The sequence below is a fragment of the Falco punctatus genome, assembly GCF_963210335.1.
Source record: "Falco punctatus genome assembly, chromosome: 6".
Lineage (NCBI taxonomy): Eukaryota > Metazoa > Chordata > Aves > Falconiformes > Falconidae > Falco > Falco punctatus.
This window is the reverse complement of record NC_137585.1, coordinates 57,272,616-57,300,424: the sequence shown is the minus strand read 5'-3', so window position 1 is coordinate 57,300,424 and position 27,809 is coordinate 57,272,616. Positions and strand designations below refer to the sequence as shown.

At 38.6% G+C, this 27,809-nt stretch overlaps 2 protein-coding genes across 4 annotated transcripts in view; both read right to left on the bottom strand.

Moving 5' to 3' along the window:
- Positions 1 to 10,795, bottom strand: part of MYRFL (myelin regulatory factor like) — a 47,916-nt gene extending 37,121 nt beyond the window's left edge. The window contains exons 1-2 of the mRNA XM_080393450.1: positions 10,727 to 10,795; positions 3,789 to 3,879 (exon numbers count right to left, since the gene is read on the bottom strand). Of these exons, the coding sequence (XP_080249576.1) occupies positions 3,789 to 3,879; positions 10,727 to 10,772 (137 nt within the window). The 5' untranslated portion in view covers positions 10,773 to 10,795. The remainder of the gene's footprint in view (positions 1 to 3,788; positions 3,880 to 10,726) is intronic.
- Positions 5,471 to 27,809, bottom strand: part of RAB3IP (RAB3A interacting protein) — a 42,083-nt gene continuing 19,744 nt past the window's right edge. For 2 of the 3 annotated variants that reach the window (XM_080391132.1, XM_080391133.1), the window contains 5 exons: positions 22,741 to 22,869; positions 20,339 to 20,451; positions 16,722 to 16,821; positions 16,549 to 16,618; positions 13,444 to 13,801 (listed from right to left, as the gene is read on the bottom strand). In XM_080391132.1, the coding sequence (XP_080247258.1) occupies positions 13,719 to 13,801; positions 16,549 to 16,618; positions 16,722 to 16,821; positions 20,339 to 20,451; positions 22,741 to 22,869 (495 nt within the window). In that variant the 3' untranslated portion in view covers positions 13,444 to 13,718. Of the gene's footprint in view, positions 9,590 to 9,693; positions 13,802 to 16,548; positions 16,619 to 16,721; positions 16,822 to 20,338; positions 20,452 to 22,740; positions 22,870 to 27,809 lie in introns of those variants that run through there. The other variant, XM_080391131.1, reaches the window with a different exon arrangement.

Below are 27,809 nucleotides of genomic sequence, written 5' to 3'. Positions count from 1 at the left end.
TTCTCAATACATGAGTCAGTGGTCAAAAGTTTGCGTTAATTGGTAACAAATTAAAGTAAAAATTTCTTGAGTCTAAGCTGTCTTGCCCGGGACAAAGGGTGCTCACAAAGTGCAGCTCCGTCGACCGCCAGCTCCCGTGTCACCTGCCACCCAACCCCCGCCGAGTAACCTGCACCATGCGAAATGCAGGCAGAAGCTGGGCTGCTTCCCGCTCTGTAGAGCTATACGCACAAGAGACTGGTCTCCCAGTTGACATTCTATGGACTGGAAAGCCTGGCCACCTCTGTAGCAGCTCGGTGCTGCTGGCAATCAGCACTGTACAGGAGGAAAACCCAGGCACCCTGTGTGGCACAGCATCGTCAAACCCCCAGCAGGACCATTACAGAGAACGGGTGCAGTGGGGTAGGAAAAGCAGTGACGCTGTCGCGGTCATTACAAGAGCTGGGGACTGGAGGCATGACAAAAGAATCCTGGCTAGGAACCAAGAAATTTCCTGTGATCCACAGCCACCTCCTTGCCAAACCCCATAGCCAGGCAGGAGAAATTTATGTTTTAAAACACCCTTGGCTTGGAGGAGGCATGGTGGAATGCCAGACAGCTTGAGTGTGTTCTGTGATTTTTTAATGTTCACTGCTTTTTGTTACTCTGGTGAAAGGTAAATAACAGGTAAATCTCTGAAAACACAACCTCTCCTGATTCTTTTCTAAAGAACTTCACAGTGCTCCGTACAAGAATGTGCCAGCCCATATTTTACTGTGCCGCTTTCTCCCAGTTTTCAGATGGGAAGTGAGTGCTCCTTTGTGTGCAGCTGACACCAAGGGCTTTATTTTCAACAGCTCAGCCCATTCACATGCTTGAGGTTTGAAAGGAGGTTCTTGGTTATTTACTCTGCGGTACATGTGCTTTAGTTATATCCCCCTGTGCTACTCTCTTTGGCTTTCACACTTACAGCACTGCTTCTGTTAGACATTGTGTAAAGGATTACTCTTAAAGTCAGACCTAGAACTACACCGTAGTTTAAGCTACACCAAGTCTTTCACAAGTAGCTCACAGCAACAAGCTGATGTTCCCACGCTATGTAGCAAAACCACTTCATTCCTTCTGGATTAAAAATAGGAGCATCCTAAATCAACAAGACTGCTACAGAGAACTGATGCTTCTGCCTCCAGTCAGCTGAGGGTACAGATCTGTCACATCTTTTATTTCAAGTTTTTCAGTTCATGATGGTGCTTTCAAAACAGATTAAAGGAGAAAAAATCCTTTGCCATCTTGCTGCCATTTAAAGGAACTACAGAGGATTCCTCTATTACACTAGGAATAGATGGAGGTTCAAGAAACGGACTCTTAACCCTTTCAGGTATTCCTATGAATTATAGGCTCAAACACTGCCCTGAAACACTACCTGAAAGACAAGTGCTTAAGATGAATGTTAGGCTAAAAATGTTAGAGCAGAGAAAGAATGACAGGAACATAGTGAGGCACTTTACTAAGGCCCAGTGTTCTGGCAGAAGTTGAATAAAAATAAAATTGCTTAAAGGGGCTCTCCTATTCAGAAAAGACATGTTCCCAAATATACAGCAAATATTTTCGAGCGTCAATGGAAAACTTCCATCACCTGATTTTCATTCTAATGTTTCCAGTTCAGGTTTTGCATTTCCAATTTTAAGTGGTCTGAAGGAGAACAGTTTCAGTTTTGGTCGGTCTATTACTTTTGACATGCTCTTGTGTTTTTCATAATGCTATTACTGTTGGTTTTCTGACATGCTACAGCCACAACCCTGCAGTTTGTGTTAGCTTCAACTACATGATTAGTCTTAAAAAATAAATTGGTTTAGAATGATATTATTCTAATAATAATAAGATAATTCTAATCTTTTATTTTCTTCAAAACAGATTTTCTGATGCTTTTAAATATAGTGTCTACTGCTTTAAACATTGTTTTCAACTTTGAATAAAGAGAGTTAGTAAACATTTGAAAGTATTTTTTCTTCCTGTGGGATACTTGATCCATAGCTACTGAATTCAAGATGTGCCTTGTATAATTTAAAAAGATACATCCATAAAACTCTAAAACTTCCCCTCCGCACATTCAGTTCATGTTCCTGGTTTCAAATGCTGCCTTGGGTACTCAATTTCTGCTTTAAGTTAGAGTACTTCAGTAAAACACAGACACTTTCTAGGAGGAGGAAGGCATTCATAAAGTACAGAGGTATTAGGGATATGTCTCCCAAGTTAGAACTTTACTGAAACTGTTATTGTGCTTTTTGAGAAAAAAATATTCTGTATTATATTTTGTATTATAGACATAGCATATCAATTAAATGCCTGCTTAGGAAAGGACTTGGCAACCCTTTTTCTTTCACTGCTCAAGAGCAAGCTATTGCTGTAGGAAAAGATGGGGGATCACATGGCACTTCACATGTGGTATAAGAGAATAAATGTAATGCCAGTGGTCTGTCTGATGCAAGACAAACTGTAATGGACACTTCCAGATGCACCCAAGATGTTGGTGGTCATGCCACCCTTTTCACTGCATTATGCATTCCATATTGCATGTGCCATGATGTTGATCTGCATTTTTAATATATGTATATGGAGTCTTGCAATATTTTTCTCCTTGGGCATGCTTTGGCAAGTTCCTTTGTAAGATTTAATTCTGCTTATGCATAAATAGTCTGTAACAGAGACAAATACTTCATAATTTTAGAGATTTAATGATTCAGTAAAAGTTCCCATAATTAATGAAATATGACTGATGTATCGGTGTAAAATCCTGTTGAGCCTTCAAACCCATAGTAGCTTTTCTTGTATGTAAATACTGCATAGCTTTGCAACTATAATATCTAACATACCTAAGCTACATTATAGCATATATATACACATTTATATTTCTGCTGTGTTTTGTGTATAAAAGCAAAAGAATAACATTTTAAAATTCTCATATAATCTGTTTAACCTGAAACATGTTTAGCCACTCTGAAAACAAAGGTTATGTATGTTTATATACAACCACTTCATTCTTTACTTTTACAGCATGGGCAGAGAGAATCAATTCATCAGTCATGATTTAGAGCAGGTAGAAGCCTATTCAGCCACTGTAAACAAACATGTACTGCTGAGTGTGTCCGGAATGAAAAAATCCCATTTCATTATTTTAAAAACATCCCCTCTTGCTCTGCTTCTTGGCAAGTGCAAGTGTCAGCCCGTTAATAATATATTGCATTGAACGACAGTCATCTAGATGAAAGACTTGCGTTTGAAGTCTCTGATAGACGCATGCTGCACAACTTTCCACGCTTGACCACCCTTTGTAGCTCAAACTTAGTCTCAGAAGAGATTAATGGCCAGTTCCTCTGTTCTGCATGAAGCATTAGGATAAAAACAGTAGCCTAGCTTCCCTCAGATTGGGAGGTTTACATTACTCTCTCAATTTATTATACATTAGTCTCACATATCACTTATTCTGTACATAAACACTAAACTAGCACTTACAGGAATGTTAAAATAACAGCTTTGCATTTAATGTCACCATTAGCATAACAGTTGTGAATTATCCCAGACTTCATCATCTTTCATTCTGTTGAACAAGACAAACTTATTTCCATTATGGTCTGTCATTTGTTTTTCCAAGCCATCTTACGCAGCTTCAAGTAACAATATCAAGAGAGCCACAATCCTCTTGAAATTCAGATTTCAGGTCTGACTGGTGCATTCAGGTTTTATCGTGGCACTAATGAAAAGTCTCAGAGATGTTGCTAAGGAGAAGTACATGTCACTGTAATACTTACAAAGTTCCAAACTCTACATCACTACTGATGAATTCTTCCAACATAGTTGTATCCACCATGGGATTCTCCAAGGCTCCATGGACATCTTGCCCTAAAATTAAAGATAGCAAAAAGACAAGTTATGAGAGTAGAACTTGGAGGGAATCATCAGTACTTCAGACTAAGTAATGCTGAGTAATGCTCTTCTACGCAAAGGAAAACCAGATCTGTCCTGTCTCATGTGTAACAGCTGGGTTATGCTTCTGGTTTAGTCACTGGGAGAAAGGATGATGGGAAATGCAGAACAAACAAGGAAGCGCAGGGGAAGATGAAGAAGATTGAGCAGCATCAGGTGAACACCAGCTCATGCATAGCATTAAGGCTTTGGTGAATTACCACAGCAAGAGGATGAAGGGCCCCAGCCTGCAGCTGGGAAACGTCACACTATGTTACACTGGGATCAAAACAGGTGATTTGGTCAAAGCTCAGACACTGGCTCACACAGATCCACTTTCTGCATTAGTACCGCAAGTGACTTTCTGAAACAGTTTAGAAAACCACCATCCAGAGTGCAAAGAAAGCACAAAAGCAGCTTTTGAAATGTTTGATCGGTGGTTTTTTATTCTCCCCCAAAACCCAGGCCACTAGCATGTCAAATGTATTAATGAATAGAAAGGTTCGGTACTTTGTCCTGAGTTGCTGAGTAACTGAGGCTGTAAACAGATTTTTATGATGATAAAGCGTCTGGAATTCATAACAACTTTTGTAGAAAGTCAGGCGGAACTCCTAAACCCAAACCAAACAGCAGTACTCCGTAGGCTCCCCACCTCTCCAGCACACCTTACGTAAATATAGGTGTGACCAGTCAGAAGGCAAACAAGATCAGGACACTGAAGGACATTGCTCACTCCAGCGAGGCACAGGAGCCACGCGGCGTGAAGTGGGCTAACCTGCACATCTCGGCGGCGGGCACCAACCAATGCCCCCAGCCCTGCAGCAGAGTCTGAGGGCACAAACGGTTAATCACTGCTGTTGAGCACAAGAGCAGCAAGTGCCTTTGGTGCTTTTACTGTCTTCTCACTGTACTAGCATCAGACATGTGCATGGTAAGAAGTCATACCATAAAATTTCTTCTTTTCCTGATGTCTCTGACAGTTCCTTCTTGATCCAGTGTTTAGACATTACTTAACCACAAGCACCATCTAAAAATCCACTTCCACCACCTCGCACAGGAATTCCCTCATGTGTCTGCCTTAACACATAAATTCGCATTGCTAATAAACATCTGAATTGCTTTGCGATCTCAGATTAATCTAGGCATCATTTGCTGATCACTGCTGCAGGCTTGATTTTGGCTGCCTCTCACTGTGAGAGAGCAGCTTGCAGGTGTGCTATTGGTAGAGCCTTGCAGCCCAACACATCGGCAACGTATACGAACCTGTCCTCTGCACGTCAGAGATGAACAGTCAGTAGGTGCAGCATACTTACCTGCCTCAGCAAAACTGTAACATGGAAAGTCTTGAAGTAGCAACAAAGCACTTCGCAAAACCAGCTTGAGAATACAAAAGAGCCTGGCTTTCCTTAGAGCCTTCCACAAACTTTAAGAATGAAAAGATGAGAATCCGACCTGTCTGAATTTAGGATATCCCCCTTCAATCTCAAACACTTCTCCTGAAGCCAAAGGTCAGATACAAAGATGATGATTATTTTTTTTTCCTGTACCACAAAACCAGGAATTCTTTATTTTGACCGAGGTCAGAGACAAGCTCTTTTGAAGTACAGCTATGAATCAGACAAGGTCAGGGCATTTAACATGGGCATCCCACAGTCCAGAGATTAACTGCTGCTAAGTGATGACAACTGCGATACGTATCATTCTCTCTTAACCTCTCCACTTTGCAGAAACAGCTAAACGGATAGGAAGGGAAGGAAGGAGTAAGTAATTTTGTGCTGGAAGAGGGAGGTGGCACACCAGGAAGAAGACAGGCCACCATTAACAAAAGTTTGCAGTACAGGTGCACAGAAGAGCTGGGACCTTTGGCTGCCCTGTAGAACTTTATCCTTTCTTTCTGAACGTACTTTCCAGGTCAGTGGCATCACCTGCTTGCATTGGCATCTGTTTTAGCAGAGGAACCACCGTTAGGTCATATGCAAAGTTATTTAAAATGGTGGTATGCGTTTTACATGGTCACAGCGAGTACTGTGACAGACATGGGTGGGTAGCATGCAAGCCAGTCTGATCACCTGGGTGTTAGGTGGCTGCAGGAGCAAAGCACTGTGTGTACATTGTGGGACAAGCCCTGCTGAGAGGCACCGGGAACACACCGCTTCCCGTGCAGGACCGCGGGCCCAGCCAAGAGCTGCTGGGGGATGTGTGGAGTCAGGAGCCTTGATTATCAGCTTGTGCTCTGGGATCTCTGCTCCTGGGCCACACTCCACACCAAAATGTGCACAGACATCCCTGGGAAGACTCTGCACTGAGTGACACGTTCAGCTTTAGTGTCACTGTGCAGAGGATTGCCAGGTATCCAAGAGACTGATGAAGACAAAAGGCCAAGACACAGGACTGCAGTTGGGGCTTCATACACAGCTGTTTGCAGAACAGAGACTGCGGTCATGGGCAGCATATGACTTTTTCCCCATTTCTTCATAAACCTGATATTCTGTTGTTCTGTCCCCTTCAGCCTGAAGCTTAAAACCTGCCAGTTCTACCACTGGCTTTCTGTTTCCCTGTCCCTTCCCCCCTAGCCTGTCCTTGTTCCTAGCCCCCAAGGAGCAGTCTGAACTCAAGCCTCCTAATCTGGCAGTGGCTTGCTTCATGTATCTCTCTTTGGCAGACATCCTCTCCTTTCCTGCAGCCACCAGGCTCTCGTCACCTGGCTCCCAAGCTTCACTCTATAGTCCCGTAGCCAACAGTCTCAATCCCTGAATAACCTGCCTTGATTAATTCTCCCAACACTTCCATGCAGGCCTTACATGTGTCTGCACTGAAATCAGTTGCCTGCTTTTCAGTAGTACCTAAATGCAAAGTGAAGGGTGCGGGACAGAAAACCAGAAATTCCTTGCAATAAGTTTTATGTCTAACAGAGCAGCTGTTTCAAAGGAAGACACACACAGTCATGAATTTGGCTTGAACCACAACCATCGCTCTTCAAAGGAGTACCCGGAGAACCAGGCTACTGGAGTGCTCTTTCCGCAAACATAAATTCAGTCCACAACCAATAAAATATTCTGTCAAACTTCTAGTGTTGACTAAAAAATCAATACTAAACTGATCATTTCCTGACATTAAAAGAGGATGCCAGGAAGCACCTAGCTAAGTCCAGCTATTTGTAGGAACATCTGTGTTAAAACACCAGCTACTCTATACGGAGAGCATTCCTTAAATACAACTTGAGATGTAAAAATGGCACTGCTCAGTAATTCCTGCTTGCTGAAAGGACAAATTCATGATGTTTGCTACAAACCCTTGCAACTGCTTGAGAATTAGTAACTGATTTTCATCTGAAGATACTTTACCACTAAAACAGGCCCCAGCACTTTACGAGCTCCACCGTACAGGCTCAGTGGAAAGTCCAGCTAAACTTCATTGACTCACACTAAGGTAAGTACTACTTACAGGGCTTATAGAGTTCCTTAACTTCTTTTGTGCTAAAGGACCCCAAGTACTGGTCACTATTTAAATTGTTCAAGATAGTCCAGTTCATTTTGACTGGAACAGACCTGGAGTCACTGACGAAAGCTGCTCGGCCAGCAGAGCTACAGACATGGACCTTGGGCACATGGCAGCAATAAACAGGAAAGGATTAAGGACGAAACAGCTGTAGCTGCAGCCAGCCGGGATGTATCACAGTCTAGGTTATTCAACACCAGGAACACCTATAACTCCAAGTGGTAAGGAACGAGCTTGTGTCAAGATAGTTGGGATTTTCCCCAAAAGTAGTATTTGCCAGAGAAACAAATCTTACCTTAAATATTTTAAATTTATCATTTAATCTTTTACTCCTGTTTCAGTCTCTCATCCTTAAGATAGTACAGAACACCTTTGGGTTTTAAGTGTTTTGTACTTAACAGCATGTTTGTTCTGCGGCTTTATTTATTTACCGAGAGCTCTAAACTGTATTCCATGTTATCCATACAGGAGCATCAGTATACAGAGAGGTGGCGATTCCACAAAGACTTCTTTAGATCACAGAGAGAACTGAGACCAAACACACAGATTCAGACACCTCAATGTACCTTCCAACAATGTCAAAAAAAGAGAAAACTGAGTTTAACAGCGTAAGTAGGTTGGCCTTCATTTGAGTTTCTCAATCCATAATTTGATTACATCAGCAAAAATGGACTGCTCTGCTACACAGACAGGCAGAAGAGCTCATCAGGAGCTGATGAGGTGACCGATTCTGAAATACAAATGGCTAATTAAATATACTAATTTCAATAGAAATCATAGAAAAAAATTTGCATTGAAGATTAAATCTTTCGTGTGGGAGTGAAATGAGACAACAACAACAACAACAAAAAAAGACAAGAACTTGCCAGAACATCTACACAATAAGAGAAAAGCCATTTACTTGAATGAGAAAAAGCCAAGGTCAAATCCCAGGCAGAGCCATATCTAATCTAAGAGGTCTATTACCTATTGAAAGAAGTGATCAGCAGTTAAACATTACTCATTTTCTTCGAAAAAACTTTCAGACTGCCCCCTCTCAATATTGCAAATGTGACTATCTTACTAATCAGTGTCAAAACAAATTGTGCTGGAAGGAACTAAAGCAACAGGGAAAGTGGGATCCTTTTTGTTTATGAGTTTCAAATAATCTTACAAAACAGATCTATAAATGTGCTTAGCTGCCAGCTGATACATTTGGAAGCCAAATCTGAGTGACTGACAGAGCAGAGACTTCCTCAGTGGCAGCATCCTCCACTTGATATTACAGGACTGAGCTGTTTTATAGCCTTGAAAGACAAATGTTCTAACACTGCCATAACTAATCTCAGAGGCCACCAAGTTAGCACTAGCAATTTATTGCTCTTACCTCATGAGGTGGCATTATAAAGCCAACCCTCAAGCTGCAGTGCTAAGCTGTAGAGATGCCACCAGTTAAAGCTGGCCTTCACATTCAGCGAAGCCAGCTCCTGCTTGGAAAGGGTGCAAACCCTGCTTTATATCAGCACGCACCCCGTTCAGATTCACCTACCATTTAACAGCAAAAGGAGCCCAGCTACTCCATGCTGAATGAATGATTAGCTCTTGTAGCCTTGACACGTATCTAATCTCAGTGTGCAGATAATGAAATGGAGCCATCTGACAGCATCCCTGCCAACAGACCTTTGTCATTTTCTAGGGCTATACAGCAGAGGCCACATGATAGTACTGAAGGAACATAACCCCTAAGATGTTTCATTTTTCCTGCAATTAAATGGAATCAATAGGGCTTCTCCCCCTCATGCTGGCCCAGACAGATGTTCTGCCAAACTACCTTCTAAAAAGAGTTCAATTAATAATTCTGCAATTACAATTAGTAATTCTAGTTAAAGAGCTCAGATAGGCAAAATCTCTGGGATACCTTCTACCATCAGTGTCATTGTTGAAAAAGCAACCGAACCTAACCCATACACCCTACAAAGTCCTGCTTTCCAAGTTACTTCCTAAAAAAATTTGAAAATTTTTTTTTTTATGTTATTTCCAACACTATTTTGGCTTTTCTTTCAGCAACGTAATGTTTGTTTTTATCAAGATATTCGTTCAAGTACTGCATTGCTTGGCTGTTAAATAGTCAATAGTTTGTTAGCTTTTGATCTCCATGACTTAAGGTGAACTTAAGAAACATGGTATGCATTTCCTAACGTCTAGAAACAACATATTTGCTGCCTAGTAGTCCTAGGTTGTGACACCCTGATTTAAATTTCTTAGCTTAAATACATTTTCTTGATCAATGCTGGAGAATCTTTAATTTCCTAGTTTGAAATTAAAATACAAAAGTGAGAGTTGCCACCTCTCAGAGAGGCCAACAGTGCCAGGGGGGGCGGGAAATATCAGGGTTTTTAGCACAATAAAAATTAAATGCAGGGAAACAAAAGTTGTCCACATTATCCAAAACAAAAATAGTAGTTTTCCGTTACTTGAGATCAGTATCCCATTAATACTGGCACAGGTAATAAAAGGGGGAAAAACACAGAAATAGAAGCTTAGTATAGAAAGATTATATTTAAAAAATAATGAAACGTGTAAACTGGAAGGGAAAGAAAAGATTTAGTAAAAAAGTTAATACATAAGCCTTCGAACAACCATTTTGAATCATGTTATGGCAGGGCCTGAGAAATGCAGTTTTATCACAGAATCTATTAGAACGTAAATTGTGTGCAAAAGAAAGACAAGAGACTAATAGGACCTTCTTGAATGTAAAATGTCTTGGGGAAAAAAGGCAGGACAGATCCCAGGCAAAAGACAAAAAAATCCAAGTTTAACTTCTCAGAAGGATCCCCATGGTACTGCCGCAACTGCCATTTTACCAGCTGTAATCAGGCCATTTCAGAATTATACTAGTGAAAAGAAAACCCTCTTTAACCTGACGTGGGATGATGAAGGAGGGAAGGAGCACTCTAACCTGATGAAACTTGCTAAGGTGTCAGAAGTGATAAATTGCAAGCAGACCTCAGCCACTTCCCTATTTTTCTTCCTGGCAATTACGTCAGCAATACTGCAGGCTCTGCTGGGTCCACCTTCCCTTTGGTCTTCTGGCCACAGTACAAACAAAAGGGCACTGCAGCGCATCTGTACCATTTGTACCATTTCACTCTGGCACTGCCTTACACAGGAGCTTTGTGTAAATAGACCTTGCAGTTTCAGGGCTCTTTTTCTGCCTCCTTTCTACTTCAGTTAGCCCCAAACAAGTCCTATATTTTTGTTGCCATCAAAAATTGCTAAGACACCCTCTTAAAATTAAGACTCTTACCTTCAAAGAACTGCTGCAAGGCTTCATTTTCTCCCACCACATCCATGAAAAGCCAGCAGAAGTGTTGTGTTTTGCTTTCCTACTGCTTGAAGAGTTCCACTGAGAAAAAACGCACCGTTCTCTCTTCCAGATGATTATGAATATGCCAAGGAACACATGGTTTTGTCACAGGTTCCAATGACTGTCCAAGCTGATTTCATTCCTCCATAACTACAGCCAGGGCTATACTTCAGCTCCACTACATGTAAAGCAAAATCTGACAAGGCTTTTGAGGCAAGACCAAGGGTGATGTGATCTCTTCCGTTCAGGATGTCTGGTGTTCTTGTTTTAAGGACCTTTGGTCCCAATACTAGCCACAATTACACATGCGCAAAAAATGCAGCAATAAAAATTATTTGTCTCTGTACTTTCATACAGGTGATGTAATTAATACTACTGATGAAAGCAATAAGTAATCAAATGAAAGCGCAAAAAGCCATCACCACTTTCACCATATATACTACCCAATTTAAGCAGCTGAGCATCAGACTATCCAACTGCTCTTAAAAAAAAATCACCTCAGCAGTTTGATTATAGATAAACAGAACTTCTACATCATTATTATTAACAAAATTAAATTACAAACTGTCTACAGTAACACTAAAAAACATACAGGAAAGCTGAACAACGAACAAAGGTCCTCTAAGGCTAGCAGCAAACCTTATTTCACTTTTCTTAAATTGATCTTTGTACACTGAAAATTGCCTGTTCTGTCAGCCCTAAGCAAACAGGAGGAAAACATTCAGACATTTTGAATGGGCATCTGTAAGAGGCATTTGGTTATGAACAACAGCTTCAATGACGAAATCTGGAATAAGGCCATTTCCTGAAGTAGTTATATTCACCAAACAAGTAGCTGTTGCACAGGTTTTACAAGCCCCAAGCACTCAGAGGAACACAGTTTTCCCATGATAGGCAGCTTGTATTGAAAATATAGAAAAGAGTTTTGGGGAAGGGACTTGAAGACAGAAGCAAGCCAATCAGTATTTAACAGATGTTGATGTAATTGAGCCAGTCATCACTACTGAGATTACACTGGATGCACGTATAGTCCCTAGTAGAAGAAAATCACTTCAGCATTATAAACTTTAGATACAATTTGTGTCTCAACATTATCATGTATAGAAAGGACCCTTCTCTCTGCTTGAATGAGCAACACTTGTAAATGATTAAGTCAGAATAGCAGCAACTACCAGCTATGATTTACCTACTGTTAGCTAATCCTGAAAACTGCTCCATCTCATTATGTAAACACAATTAACAATCATTTAGGAAGCGTTTACGAGCCTAACGTAAAACATAACACCAACAAATACAGTTTGTTTTCCAAGAGTGAATAAAATCAGACTTCCGTAGCATTATTGAAAGAATAAACAACCCTTTAACAGTTTAAGGTAGGATTCTTCCAGCTTTTTACAATAGGAGGTAGTACACAGTATTAGGAGATTGATAAAAGTATTTTGTCTGTATGAAATAGCACAGGCTAGATAGATTCCATTACTAGAGTAAAATATTTTGGTTCAGTTGTTTGTTTTAATCTTAACACTGAAATGCCTGGTCAAAGCCAAGGCTTACAAAGTGGTTTCAGGCATACAAGCAACCCAAGTATGGTATTAAATTTCACTGCTTAGTCTATTTACTGTTATAAAAATGGAGAACACTCCAATAAGACAGTGATGAATCACATTGGGTTGTTCAGCAGCAAAGGAAAGAAACCTGTACCCACTAAGATGCTTCTTGTTAAAAGAACTATATAAACTTGGGTTTACTTCCGATGTTTTTCAATTTATCTGCCAATGCTTTAATCTTACCTGTAATTGATAAATGGCTGTCACAACCAAGACCTAGTGTTTTCTTCCAAAAAAGGCTTGTACATGGCATATCTGGTACGTACGCACAACTGTGGTCCTTGTAACCTCATCAACTGTCTGCCTTCAGCTTGGACTGTGCCAAGGGAAGAAGGACCACTTGTACGTGAAATGCCAAAGCAGCAATCCAACAGAAAAAGCATCTTCCTTAGGAAGCCATGATCCTATTTTTGGGTCCCTTTGTATCAAATTGCACGTGTGAAGAAACTGATAACATTATATGGAAATTATCAGCAGCATGTTCAAGTTGTCACATAATGGATATTTTCCAGTTTCAAGGACAGCTGTGAGAAATTGATGTACAAAATATCAGAAACTGGAAATCCTACAAAAAGCAGGAAGGAAAAAATCATTTAAAGGAATGAAAAGATTCTATTTTTTTATTTCTTTCTATTTATTTAAAAAGACAATTAAGAAGGGAAAAGAAAGGTTTTAGCAGTCAGATAGGGGTCAGGACAGATTTCTAATGAGAGTGACCAAGGTAATTTAATGTTCCTTGATGTTTGAAAAGCAACCTCCTTTAGACAAGATACCCAGATTTACTATGCATGTTTCTCTTCTTACATAGTTTTAAAAATGAAAAATACAGGAAAGCAGCACTTCAAAGTCATCCAAGTTCTCCCAGTTGTCTGTTAACTGTATTGGCATACATGCATAGAGATACACATATACCTATCCAAGCTCTACAGTGAAGAAAACATCAGGCGTTTATTCCCTCTTCATAAAATCACTTCAGTTTTACATTTTGGAATGACTTATCAGGGAGGTTCACATCATTCTGCATCACAAAGAACAAAAGACAAACAATGCTTTGGACTAACACTTTAATCAGAAGTTTTGTTTTTAAATGTAAATTACAATCACTAATACATCTGCAAGTGCTTACCACATTTGTTCAACTAAGTATTATATGTATGCATATACAGCATAGCTCAGTTCAAAACAATCACAGTACTTCTTAGTGCCATCTGCAAAAGGAGAAAGATCTTGGACCCACTTTGTGGAAATAAATACCAAGTGACAGATTCAGCAATTTTAGTTATGTATATTCAATGAAGTTCATGCACACGCAGAAGTAAAAAGATTTAGAGCTCTTCCTTGTAATAGCCAAGTTTTGCTAGTGACATCTCTCTTCTCAGCTGCATAACTTCCCAGAACATCTGATCCACTAAAAACAAGACAGAAATATCATGAAACATACTGAATTCATATTTTGGTTCAACTGATGTATACAGGCCACTTCACTGTACATCAGTTTAGGGCAACTTCAAAAGCAACAAACAGCTAGTAAAACCAGAATTAATGAGTAAGAGCTATTTGTGCTTGGTTGTGACAAAATTTGTGGAAGTATTATTCGAAAAATGCTAAATGATGGCCCCATAAGAAAATCTCCAAATTTTAGATTTATTTTTTTAAAATTGGGGAACAAAAATACATTACTATTTCTTTTTAACTTCAATTAACTGCAGTTTCTCATTTTAACTGCCCTGCCCCTTGACTCGTTTTCTGTAAAATTAAAAGACTATGGAAGACAAAAGCAGAACTTGTTGGATGAATTGTTTTATCACAGAATCTGTAATCGTTATAATTTTTCCATCTGTAATCTTTCTTCCTACCTCTTTTTTCTACCAGCAATCTGCCAGCAATAAACTGGGGAGGAAAAATACCTTTTTTAAAATTTCCTGTGTATTTAGCTAAATTTGATAAGTCTAGTGCATACCTTAAGCTTCTAGATGCCACAGCAATACAAATCAAAACTGAGTATATAATTATTCAAGATAAAAATAAATTCCATGCAGTCAAGATCATGATGTAGAATGACTATAAAGATTATTAACCTCAGCAACAGGCACAAGGTCTTCCCTACCATATATGGAAAAACAGTTTCATAAAAGTGACTTTGTCTCAAAAAAATCATATGATGCATAAGTAGAAATACATGTAACACATTATGCAGACAATGATCATGACTGCCTACATTCTTGTAAAGGTATTGTTGAAATACATAAAGCTACAAATGCAAATTCTATGTTTTTAATGGTAAAGCTGGACAATTGAGCTGAAACACCAAGCTTCAGCATTTTTCAAAACTTCCTGTGAATAACTATTTCTGATAATGCTGAAAATATTTCATTATTTGATAGAAAAATATTAGCTTAATTTCTTTACCTCAACAGCAAACTAGAATTTTAGTTGAAACTATATATAGGTCCTTTTGGTCAAAGTAAAAGTCTTTTAAGTTTTTATTTGGTTTACAGTTAAATAACACATTTTCAAGATCATCTGTAATGCCAGTAAATCAGTAACAATTACCACCACCTGAAGGTTTTATTAAACAATTTAGTGTATGAAATAGTTGAATTTCTGGTGAATTCCATGAAAATAATACCCTTTGACAAGGAAAGTTAACAGCATTATTTTTTTATAAGGAACAGTCTACCACCTCGGGAGTACTTCAGGTTAGAAACAGAAACAAAAGATTTGCGTGTGGCTGAAATACAGAGCTCTTGAAACTGGGAAACATCACAAGAGATTACTATAGGTGACACAGATCAAAGTGGGGCTAGTTCTAGCCAAATTCTAGGTGAAGCAAATCCACACAGACACAAAGACTGGATGAATGAAAAGCACAGACTCTTCTTATCCATAAACATTATAATGCTGATTTTACTCTACTATAACAAAAATGCAAATGAACTAAAAAAAATAAATTAAAAGTGAAAGCAATTTTTTTAATTAACTATTAACACAGGGCTAATGACACTTTTTCTGCTAACTGTGCTTAGCAAATCCAAGAGCCTAAGCAATACGGTCCATTTCAAAAAAAAAAAAAAAAAAAAAAAACACAAAACCTTGGACTGAAGGCTGTTAGGCAATATTCTTTGACCTGGACAGGAAATACAATTAAATCGTGTACAGTTCAAACAATCAAATCACCATAACTTTCTTTTATAGTGGTAAACAGGTAAAATAGTCTTCCAAGTGAAGACCAGTAACTACAACTCCAACCCACTATATTTTTAAATTCCAGTATTGAGTAACTAGTTGTACAGTGCATACATTTTCATAACCATCTTCTTTTATATGGTCATATTGAAACTGAATAGCACAGTTAAGCAAATTTCTGAATTACTGCACAAACAGTTTAAATAGGCAGTTGTTGGATATGCTATTTGACAGGAACAAATCAACCAGGTAACAAGGCGGGGCGGGGGGAGGGGGAAAAACCCCACAGCCTGAAGCAATGACAGTAAGAAACCACATTTCCCTTTTGGGGTAGGGTGAAGGTAATCAAGCTTTACATTTATAACCAGAGCCCTAATCAAGAGACTTTGCCATGCCACAGCAATGACTGAGACCTCATTTCTCAGCTGCACTCAGATGAATGATTATAGTATGGTTTCCTGTTTATTGTTTACAATTTAAGCAAAAATATTGTCATCCTTGCCAGTTCTCCCTGAAAGAGAGTCTGACAAGAACAGCTGTCTGAATTCTGAATACATGAAATAAGAAGACACATCAAAACACCGAGAAGAAAAAACAGCCCAGATCAAACCAAACTGAAGGGTTTTTTAACACATCTCCACATTCTATGAGAAAGACTTGATTTTTGAATACTATATGGAAAAACTGAGACTAACTCACTTCTCTTGTTACAGAATTTTTTATAACATTTCTTACTGAATAACATACAGGGCTTTTAGATGGACTAAAGATCACTGCTTTTTAATTTGTCGTTGTTGTTAAAAAAATAACTTCATTAGAGGGTGGAATATCACCAAATTCACATAATTACAACAATGCCTAACAACATACAGACCTTTGTTAGGTCACTGTTATTGTGCACAGACAGCAAGTTTTAGGCATATGCACTATGTAAATTTTTATGTATGGCAAATACAGTTCCCTACTCACCATCTTGCTGCTTCAACAGTCCTTGCTGGATGTATCGAATATATGTAAAGAAGTTACACACAGAAGTGATCTGAACCCATATAAAAACAATGATGGTTAATATCAGTTTGTATAATGGTATGGGAAAAAATAACTAAATAACTGCAACTTGAAATCACAGTAAGTGTACTTACCCTGTAACGACAGAAAGGAGAAATGTAGTAGTAACTGCTTGTATCTCCTAATTTTATTCTATGTTTGCATGACTTACTTTGTCCACTGAGAGCGCATTTCCTAGAAAACATAAATTTTGCATGACATAATAAAGGAGTCTGACATTAACATCTAAACACCTGTATGGGTTTAATGTGTTAATGTAAAATTGCTTCATATAGGCACAGATACCCAAATGTCTGCCTTCATTTTACAAGTTGCAACTATTACATTATGTTGCCAATTATTTTAGTACCTTTTGTTTGAATACTGGAGCACCATGATGCATTTCTGATTTTTAAAACTTTCTTCAGCTCTGGTCATGCCCTCTCATATTCACTAATTCAAGTCGGCTTGACAACTCTGGAACAGTGGGAGTTCTTTACCTCTTCATATGTGAAATAAACATTGTTTAAATTATCAGTTGATGCCAACACTTAAGAAGATTTTTTTTTAAAACTTCTGCTTGACCATGCATTTCATCATCATAAAAAAAACCAAACATCAGCCCTACAGAATAGCAGTTAATTCTCTGAAGCCTCCCTCAGATGCACATTAAGATGAGCTTTGCATTTATGCCTAAATGGAAATAGTATTTTATATTCTGAGTATAATAATTTGGGACAAAGGAAAACAGGCTGTCTGGCAATAATGATTTCCATTGCCACTACAAAAAATGATGGTAAAATAATCAAATTTACTTCTTCTAGTGTACTGCAGGTATGTCATTCAGGAACAAGGAGAGGTCAGTCACCACGAATTCTTCCCAAAAACACTATTCAGGAAAAGGCAAAGAATTTTTTAACATTTCTTCCAATGTTCTTTAGAAAAAGATGGTTTGAATCTCTGGACTTAACTATCAATAAAATCAATAAATGTAAATAAAATGGGAATTTTATTTACTTGGAATTTCTATATTGGAGCATCTCAGATGAACTGGGTTCTCATGGCATCCACAGTTTCATTGATTTTAAAAGCTGCTGGCTCTTCTCTCTTCCATTTCTACCTAACAAAATTAGGGAGACTAAGAACAAGCAGCCTTTCAAAAGCGAAACAAAAATTACTAAGCTTCTGTGGTTCTAAACAGTGGCTCAGAGATCCTTTTAAATAGCCTGCAGCTGGTCCACAGAACCATGCAAGACAGGAGAAAATTGAAGAGTATATATAATTTTCCATAGCAATTTATGAGGACTGACAGCAGACCATTGATCCAAGAAATCCTAGAGTAGCTAAAGCGAGCTAATGGCAATTTCAGTCAGGCTTCTGTGAGAAAACAGACAGACTTTCAATGCTAGGAAAATAAAGCCTTTTTTTTCCTTCTGGCTATAGAATTACGTTCTGTATGTTATCTTTCATCACACCAGGTTAAATGCTGGCATGGCTGTTACTACTACTGACTCATTTCTGCACTGTATGGCACACACGCAGCTTAGCTCTTTGTTCCCCATGGGGACAATTATTCGAATCCCGTGGGGAAACCCAGCTGTCTTTCATTAAGGCAGCACTTACTACACACCATCACAGGCACCATTCAGTAACTTCTGTATATCAAGACCTTCCTTCACTATTATCACAGCTCTCTGCCCTCCACTCCTTTTTTTTCTGTTGGGCTATTACCCACCATTTTGTGCCATCTGTTCCCCCATCCCCCAGGCAACTGTACAATAAAATAATTCCTTTAAAAACATTACTCAAGTTTTTGTTATTATTTACTTACAGTTCGTCTGTATTACTACCTATTTAAGAACATGGTTTCAATAAAAGTAGTGCTTTGCACCATATAAGAATAAAAAATGTGAAAATGTTACTCTGATTCGGTGAAAACTGGAACACCTGTTTCCCATTCACTGCAAGTAATCATACATAAGGCAAAGCACATTTGCTGCCAAGTTAACTGAAATACTGCATATTCCTTACTTATTACTTATCTACAAGCAACACCACAAGTTTTTGTCTTTACAAGTCAGTAGAAAAAGGGAAAAAGGAGTACACTTGGCCTTTTGATACACCTACAATAACTAATTACAATTTGTGCACTGTAATCTCAAAACATTAATCTGTATCTAGCCAACTATTTAAGGATTACATAAATTCTAATATAAAAATTATCTTACGCTACAGAAAATATGTTAAAAATTTCATGAAACTTCTGAATGATGCAACTGAGTATCCTGGTTTTGAGTAAATATTTCATCATGTCAAGACATAGGGAAGTTGCTTGAACCACAATGATTTTAAATCAATTTGCCAATTGCTCTTTAATGACATATTACTTGTTTCAGTAGCTTCTGGCTCTCCAGATTCTTTACTGGACTCACAGAACGCAGCTCACAGTGGTTTATCTTGAACTCGAAATCACCAGCCCCTTAAGCAGCTCCTTTATTAGTGGTGGGCCCTTCAGATGAGGGCATGTTTTCTAGTGACAGGAGTAAGCTGAAGAGTATATGAATGCCTGAATTTTGTAGGCTAGAAAGGATCAAAGACTAAGTCATAAAACAATTTTCAGTTTGCACAGCTTTCAAGAGAAAATAAAGAATTTGAAATATGATAAATGTATTTTCTCTTCCACTCAAAAACTGGAGGAAAAGCAAGAACTACAACCAATAGCAATGAAAAATGATAATTAAAAAAAAAATCTTAAGAGCCAGATGAAAGCTTTTTGATGCAAGTCTTCTATGAGAAAACTCAGCTCCGTCAGAACAAATATTAGACAACTGTCAACTTGTCCAAATGATTTCCAACCGAAAAATCAAGGCCTTCTGAAAATTTGGAAGGCTTCAGATGAACACTGACCTTGCTTGCTTAACCCTGATATACGCTAAAGCACACTAAATCCCTTCTCCACACCCAACAAAACCCCAGCGCCTCAAGGCAAGTCCCTCCCACCTGACTTTAATGTCTGTATCAGCACCTGACAACACAAGCCTTGCTTCAGATTCTTCTAGGACCACCAGTACCTAAACAAGCCTTGGCTTCAGATTCCTCTAGGACCATTCCAAAATTTCTAAAATAACCTCCCTGTCCTTCAAGCATACTTCCTGCTTTAGATTCAAACTCACATTCATTCCCGCTTCATTATGTTACTCCCACTCAAATTCAAAGGATTTATTCTGGGTATTTCCTCTCAAATCCTTCATCTACCTTTGTCAGTGTGCTATGCATGTCCTAAGTTTCCTAGGCCACAGATTCTCCAGATGTCAAATATTCAGCCTGTACTGCTTCAACACCTATTTCTTTCATGATGCTTTCCAGGTGATAGTGCCTAGTTTAAAAGCATCTGTTTCAAGTATCAGGACAGTCTTCTCCAAAGAAGTCAATGTTACTTTTGTGGTCAATGCATCATAAGTGAAGCAAAGAGCTCTCCCAAAAAGGGACTTTGTCTTAAAGGTTTGTTCTAGATCAATTTTTTTTAAAGTTTAATTTACTAGTTGCTTACTTTCCCCATAAAATTTTTTAACAGCAATCTTGAAAACTTAGATTTTAGGAAATGAAGGTTAAAATACACGAATCTGACTGAGGTGATCAGTTGATAGCAGTTTTCTCAATCTGTTATCTCAAATGAATCAAGATTCCCACTCTGTCTGTTAGCTTAACATACTTTGGTCCCCCACATTCAACTGCAGAAGCTTTCACAAATCGAACAGGTTGCAAGCCAACAGGTTCAATGCTCAAAGTGTTGTTTTCAACAGCTTCCAGAACAGCTGAGGCCAACTGCAAGAGAAATTTAGAAAGCAGTTAAAAACAGCTCTGTTATCCGTTGCTTCAAAGCAGTGACATTTCTTTCTCTGTTAAGTTAGGAACACTGAAAAAAAAAAAAAAAAATCAACTCACCAAACAAATTAAATTACAAATGAGATTTTGCTTTCATAGTGAGCAAGAGGTCCCATTTCCAGGCTCCTGTTTAAATTCTACCCTCCAAATAACCCTGCCCTCCCCGAGGCAAGATAACTGCCTTTACAGCTGGGAATGTAGTCAAGCATGTTTCAAATGCTAACTGTATTTTCAGTCATTCCTCATAAGCCCAAATAGCACATATGATTTGTATGTGCTGTGTTCTTGTCAGAAACAGGATATGGCACAAACTTTTTTTATTTAAAAAAACTTGCTCTAATTTTATTGTGTGCTATGGAAACACAAAATTATGTAGCATGCTTCCTTATCTTGCAAAAACCAAGTAGATATTATGTCACTTTTTCAGCCAAAGGTATCTTTAGAAAGGTGTTCAAACAAGTAAGACTGAGTAACATATATAGAATAAGCCAACATAATATATAGAAAAACCCATTGCAACTTTGAAACACTAGTCCAAACATCATCTTCATGAAACAAAGTGCAACTCTGCTCAAGCTTTTTATGTTAATTCTTTATAAACCCACAATCATAAGACACTAGAAATATGCTCATTTTGCTTCACTGGCCTAAACTGCCCAAGACTACTGTTTAAGTATGGACAAGTAATAGCCATTACCTGATCTAAAAGAAGGTGCAATTTATGTCATTAGTGAAATAGTTCTGTGCTAAGGTTCCTTCCTACTGAGTAACAAAGATATTTTTCTATTGTACTTTGAATATTTTAAAAGCAGAATGTTAATATTAAAGCAGTTCATATAAAACACACTTTCTCTCCCACCTCCCAAAAGCAAAACATTACGCACATACACAATAGGCTACTGAGAGTTAATACAATACCTCAACGATTCAGATAAACTACAAGTTAATGTTTTTGAATAATTGGAAATGCAGTTATTGTTTGGCTAAACTGCATATTAGTTTATTGATATTCAAGTGAAAACAGAAGTTGGTCACTATGTACAGCATCTAGAAACCATAACTGTGTAACTGACAAGTGCTAGAAGCCTCATTCTTTCCTTAGGAGGAAATACAAATCTACAGTAGTTATATCAGCACCAAAGCAGAAAAAAACAATATGAAGTTGCTGGGAAAGACAACAGGATGGCCTACTGCAGAACCAATTTAACTCCCATAGTAACCAAGTAAACTTTTTAGTGGGAGAGGTTCATATGATGCTGTACACCAACCACAATGAACTGGTATGCAATTAACTGAAAGATCATGCATGCTTACAGCCAGCAAGTAACAGCAGATGTAAAGCATGGCAAAAGAACATAACAAACCATATGAAAATACCAGATAAACATTATGAAGAAACTACAGCATTTTTCATGTGAGGGAGGTGTTCAATTTTATTGAGGAAAAAAAACAAGTCTGAGGGCCTTAAAATGTGTTATTCTTATATCAATAAAGATCTAAGAATATGGTCCCTTCCCCTTAGAGACTGATACCACAACTACAAGCCTGAAAATGCTGTTTAAGAACAACTAAGTAAAGTAGTCTGAGCTGGAATCTGTTCCACATTATTCCCAGGAATGGGTAAAACTCCAGTCCTTCCTCTGTATGGGAATGTGTGACAATAACACAAGGAAAGAAAAAAAAAAAAGTCTTGTAATTTGTTTCATCTAAAACTCTATTCCCAAACTGCCCCTGTTGAATCATATAAAATCCTGAAGTCTGATTTTTGTAACTCAGTCCTCTCCAAGAAAACACCCAGACTGTGCTTGCAGCCTGCGCTGACTGATGAAAGAAAACTGGTCCACAAAATTAAATATATTGGTCTCTACTGCCCCCTATACAAACAAGAAACAAGCGTCAGGACACTATTTCTACAACAGAATCCAGAGGATCTTTGAAATATCAGAAAAAAAAACCCCAACATCCATTCCTACAAGCATCAGATTCTGCCAGACAGGAGTAATATCTGAAGGAGAAGACCTAAAAAGGCCAATATCTGGTATAGCATAAATAGTGAAGAAAAAATTTCAATACACTAGACTAAACTTCAGCACTTACTGTAAACTGTCACACTCTAATGAAACAAAAATGGTTAAACTTCATATGAAAACGTTTTTAATAGTCTACTGGTTTCATGTAACATATTTAAGGGAAAAGCATCAGTGACCACATTTAGACTATTTCCATTACCTCACTTTTTGAGAAGGTTAAACACGGAAAAATATCTTCCCGATAAATTTTGTCCAAGAAAGGACATGTTCTGTCCATAGTTGGCTCATCCTTCCAAGATCTGAATTCATTGTACAAAGACAGGTCAGCCTAGAACACAAAGATTCACATATTTTAGTACTGCAATTATCACTCTACTGTCATTTGCAAATATTCACGGGTAAATAATACGCATTAAAACGACATGCTTTCCATCACACTGTGAAAGAATGCTATCATGCCCCAGCTATGAACATCTTCTTAAATCCACTTTCCTAAGACTGTAAATATAATCAAATCAAAACATACCATTGTCAAGGCACCAGGGTTAATGCTCTCACTGGTCACCGCTACACCAGGGAGAAGCTAATTACCTCTCCCCCATTTCCTAGGCTTCCAGGATCAATGTGAAAAACTTAACTGATTGTTTAATAGTAAAAAAAAAAAATAAAAAAATCTCCTTGACACACCTTCATTACAGTATTTTAGTCCATCTCCTTTTCTGAGTTACAGAAAAGCAGAGAAATCTAAAGAAAACTGCAGTCTTAATATAACATGCTGCTATCCAAACACTAAAAGAAACCAGACATTTAACACACTAAATATACTAACACAGGAAAACAGGAAGTCAATAATACAAATCAATTAAAACGATACTCTTATTCTTCAGTTTTCATCTTTATGCCCAAACTCTTTCCTACACCATGCTACAACAGGAAGGCAAGGATATTCACAGAGCATGATTTATGAGCCCGCTCCCCCACCACTCCTCTTGTCAATGGAGAAATACTAAAATAACCCATTAAATCATGCTAAGAGTAAGCATGATCTGTGTTAGAGATAGTTTTATCTGCTTTGAAAACACCTTGTTCTGTTATCTCCATGTTGAGAGCAGCTTAGCTGTGGGAAGGCACCTATCCAGTCTGGTGTTCAGGAGACTGGTACTAGGTTGCTATTAAAATACACACCTATCCCACGGGCCGGCTACCCACGGACAGATGGAGCACACTAAGGTATTCCCAGAGCCCATCCTCTCATTTAGGATTACTTGAGAAGGATCTTGTTCACAGGCACCAACACTGCTCCAAGACGTGAACCAAGCCGAGTGGGGATGACTGCTTCCAATGCATACTCCTAACCCAATGTAAAAGACTAATGCCAGTCCCCAATGGGATATACAACACCACCCCTCAGACTGGTTTTGACATTCTGCTGACAAAGACTTGAGCAACTTTCCCCTTCAACTGGTTGTCGAATCCCGTTCTTGTACTACTGCAGACCTAATACTGTGTGATCCTAAACCTGAATACTGTGTTCAGTTTTGGGCCACTTACTTCAAGAAGGACATACCGGTGCTGGAGCACATCCAGAGAAAGGCAACAAGGCTGGTGAAGGGTCTGGAGCACAAGTCTTATGAACTGGGGTTGTTTAGTCTGGAGAAGACTCAGGGGAGATCTTACTGCTTTCTACAACTACCTGAAAGGAGGTTGTAGGCAGGTGGGGGTCGGTCCCTTCTTCCAGATAACTAGCAACAGGAGACAGGACAAGAGGAAACAGCCTCAAGTTGTGCCAGGGGAGTTTTGACTGGATCTTAGGAAAAATGTTTTCACTGACAGGGTGGTCAAGCATTGGAACAGGCTGCCCAGGGAGGTGGTGGAATCACCATCCCTGGAGACGTTTAAAAATGTGTAGATGAGATGCCTAGAGACATGGTTTAGTGATGGACTTGGCAGTCCTGGGTTAATGGTTGGACTTAATGGTCTCAAAGGTCTTTTCCAACCGAAATGATTCTATACTCCTAAAACCCAAACCTAAAGCTATAGGAAGGGACAGGTGTTGCAGGCCAAAGATAAGCCAGGATGTGATTCTAAGTTTTTGTCATATTAAAAGCAAATAATACAGATGAGATAATGAAAGAGGGAAAATAACATACGCTAAAAACTCTTTTTAATCCTATTAATAGATCGGTACACCACTCTGAACCAACCTCTTTCAGTCTTTTGTTCTTTCCCCTTCTCCGAGCTCCCAGCACTTAGCCATTCTTTTACATATATATTTTGGGGAGTTCTTTTGTCATTTTGTTGGGGTTTTTTTCCTTGAAAAAGAACCTACAAAAATTAGACTGGCAAATTTTTTTCCATTAGAGCTACTTGCCTTACACTCAGGTACAATCAGGAAGAACCATCTTAATTAAGCTAGTCCATAAATGTTCTGGTTGCTAAGCCACCAACCTCATTGTACAAATGAAATTCAATAGGTGTAATTCACTCCCTAAAGGAACATTACCTACACCTTAAACCCCATTTCAGGTCTGGCTTTAAAATGAACACAATCAAGAGATATCAGCAGAAAAAAAAAAAAGTCATTTTTGATTTGTGCTATAGGATTTCTAAAAATTAAGATGCATTTCTTATTCACTCAATTTCACCCAAACCTGCAATTTATAAAGAAGCTGCTTTGACAAATCTGCTCACCCTTTCCAATCCACACAGTGCTACATGTATATCTCCTCCCTGCCTTTACTTGTGTTTTCACTAGATCAAAATTTTGATTACCTGCAATTAAATATACAGCCAATTGTAATAGTAATTCTAGTTAAACTTTTAATACTTCCATTTTATAGTAAAATACAACATCAGAGAAACATTTAAGCTCTTTGAACACCACGGACGCGTTTATCAGTATTTATGCTGAGTGGATGCTACCTGCCTGCCTAAGATACCGGCAGTTATTCAGCTTACCTAAATCCTGTTAATACCTAACTTAATTACAAACGTCTACTTATCCTAGAGATTACTCCCACATGTTAGGAGATATTTCTCTGGGATGCTGTCACCTTTCTGGCTCCACTGCAATTTAGTGTGGACAGCCAGCCACTCTGTCTATATTCCACAAAGAAACCTGAGAGTTGACATGTGTTTACACCCAGCTCCATCCAGCATCTTGAAATGCAAAGCTCTGGATGGTACTCTCCATAAGGATCCAAAGCTACATTCTCCACACCACAAGGACACTATATAACCCTGAGCAAGGGTACTCTCAGCCCTCCTTTTGAAGCCAAATCAGTTAAAATCAGGAGAATGCCACGCAAAGGGTAACCTAACTCAGTGGCAAGAACATCTAGCAAGAAGGGGGCAGAACTAGGGTTTCAGACCCAGCTCCGAGAAATGCAAAAATATTTACCTTAGACCGACGATAAACACAACCACAAAGAACTGGACAATGAAAGCAGTAGGGAAGGCATGGTTGTCCTGCTTAAAACAATGTCCTAGCCACTACACCAGAGGCAGTCTGTCTTTCTTCTCTCCATGTTGCACTCTGTTAAACACTCCAGCTCAGAAGACAGACAGAAAGACTCAGATCCCAGTGGGTGGAAAATCCGTGTTTCTTACTGATTCTCTGGGCTGTCAGTGGAAGAAAGTCACCTGTTTTGAGCAGCCTCCATCAGCCTCAAAGTGTGCCCTTATGCAGCCAACAAAAAGGGGACTGAACTAGAAGTGGCAGACAGACTGGACCTTCTGCATCATGTCCTTCACATTCACCACCTCTCTACAAGAAATTGAGACAAAACACATTTCTCCCCTCTCTCACTCTTGCCCAACACTTCAAAATTTCATTGAGTCATGACATCAGTGTGGTGCTTATGAAGTAATTGGATTGCATCCCAGCTCTCCCCTTTTCTGAAGGGCAACAAGGATTCAATTTTAATAAGGAAAACATTCTGGATGCCACTGAAAGTGGGCATGCAGGATGTAAAGCTTTTTTTTTTTTTTTCTCTGAAAGCCTGAGTATAAAACAAACTGGGAAATGGCTTTATTTTCTAGATTCATAGTAAAAAAGTGTATAGTACAAATGCACTCAATAATGACTGGCAAAACGAAGTATTAAAATGGCCACTGTGAATCACATTAAAGATCTAGTTAGCCTGTTACCCCTCTGACAACGGCTAGCAGTCACAGAGCCGGCTGCAGAGCAGTACGAGAAAAAAAAAACAGTGAGGTATCTTCATTTTACTGCCTCCTAACTTCTAGCAATCTGTGAAGAAGCTTCCTAAGCCAAATGTCAAGGTATATAGAAGACAGATAGAACAGGCTTTTCTTTTGTCACTTTGTATAACTACATTTTGAACACATTTGTGGTTTTTAATCTTGCTACCTCATGACAATGAGTGGTAAAGTCTGATTATGTACCAACTGAAAATGATTTTCCCTTTAGCTTCTAGAGTCTCCTTATTACAAGAAATCATTAGTATTTGTTCACCATTCGTCTTCCACATGTCACCTGTGACTGTATAGATTTTTATTCTACCTCAAGTGCATCTTTCTACACAGAAATACTTCCCATAGGTTTGCATCTATGTCATACTCCTCGTACTTTCATTACGTCCTTTCTGAGATGAAGATACAGCTGCATGCATAGACACACACATTTACTAGATGTTTATACAGCAGTATAAAGCTGCTCCTTTTGCTATTTACTTCTTTCCTAACAACTCCTAAGGCTCTGTGTCTTTGACCATCACTGAGCACTGAGGTGGTGTCCACAAGTACTTTTTCTTCCCAGCACAATGTCCTTGTTTTTAAGTCCACAACTGCATGCTTGCTAGAGTTACATTTTTTCCTTAGATGCCTCATTTCTCGTTTATTGATTTTGCATTTCACCTGCTGTTCTACTAACCACTCAGTATCATAAGACCCTTCTCAACTCTTCAGTCACTTTTTTCTACTACCATTCAAAGCACTCCAGCACCAACTTACCACCTCATTATTTCCCCATTTTCAGTTATAGGAGTAGATTTAAAATAAAATAAAAAATTATCACAGGCCCCTCTGGCACTCCAGTGGTAACTCTCCTTCTGTTCTCTAATATATCATTGATTCCACCTCTTCCCTGGCCTCTTTCACCCATTACGGATCTATAAAATTACTCTTCCTCTTTTCTATGACAGCTTATGAAACATTTAATAAAGTTTATAAACTTTCAGTGATGAACTTTGTAAAAAGCCATCAGGACTTATCATTCAGTTGTATTGTATTTTTGTTGGTGGGTTG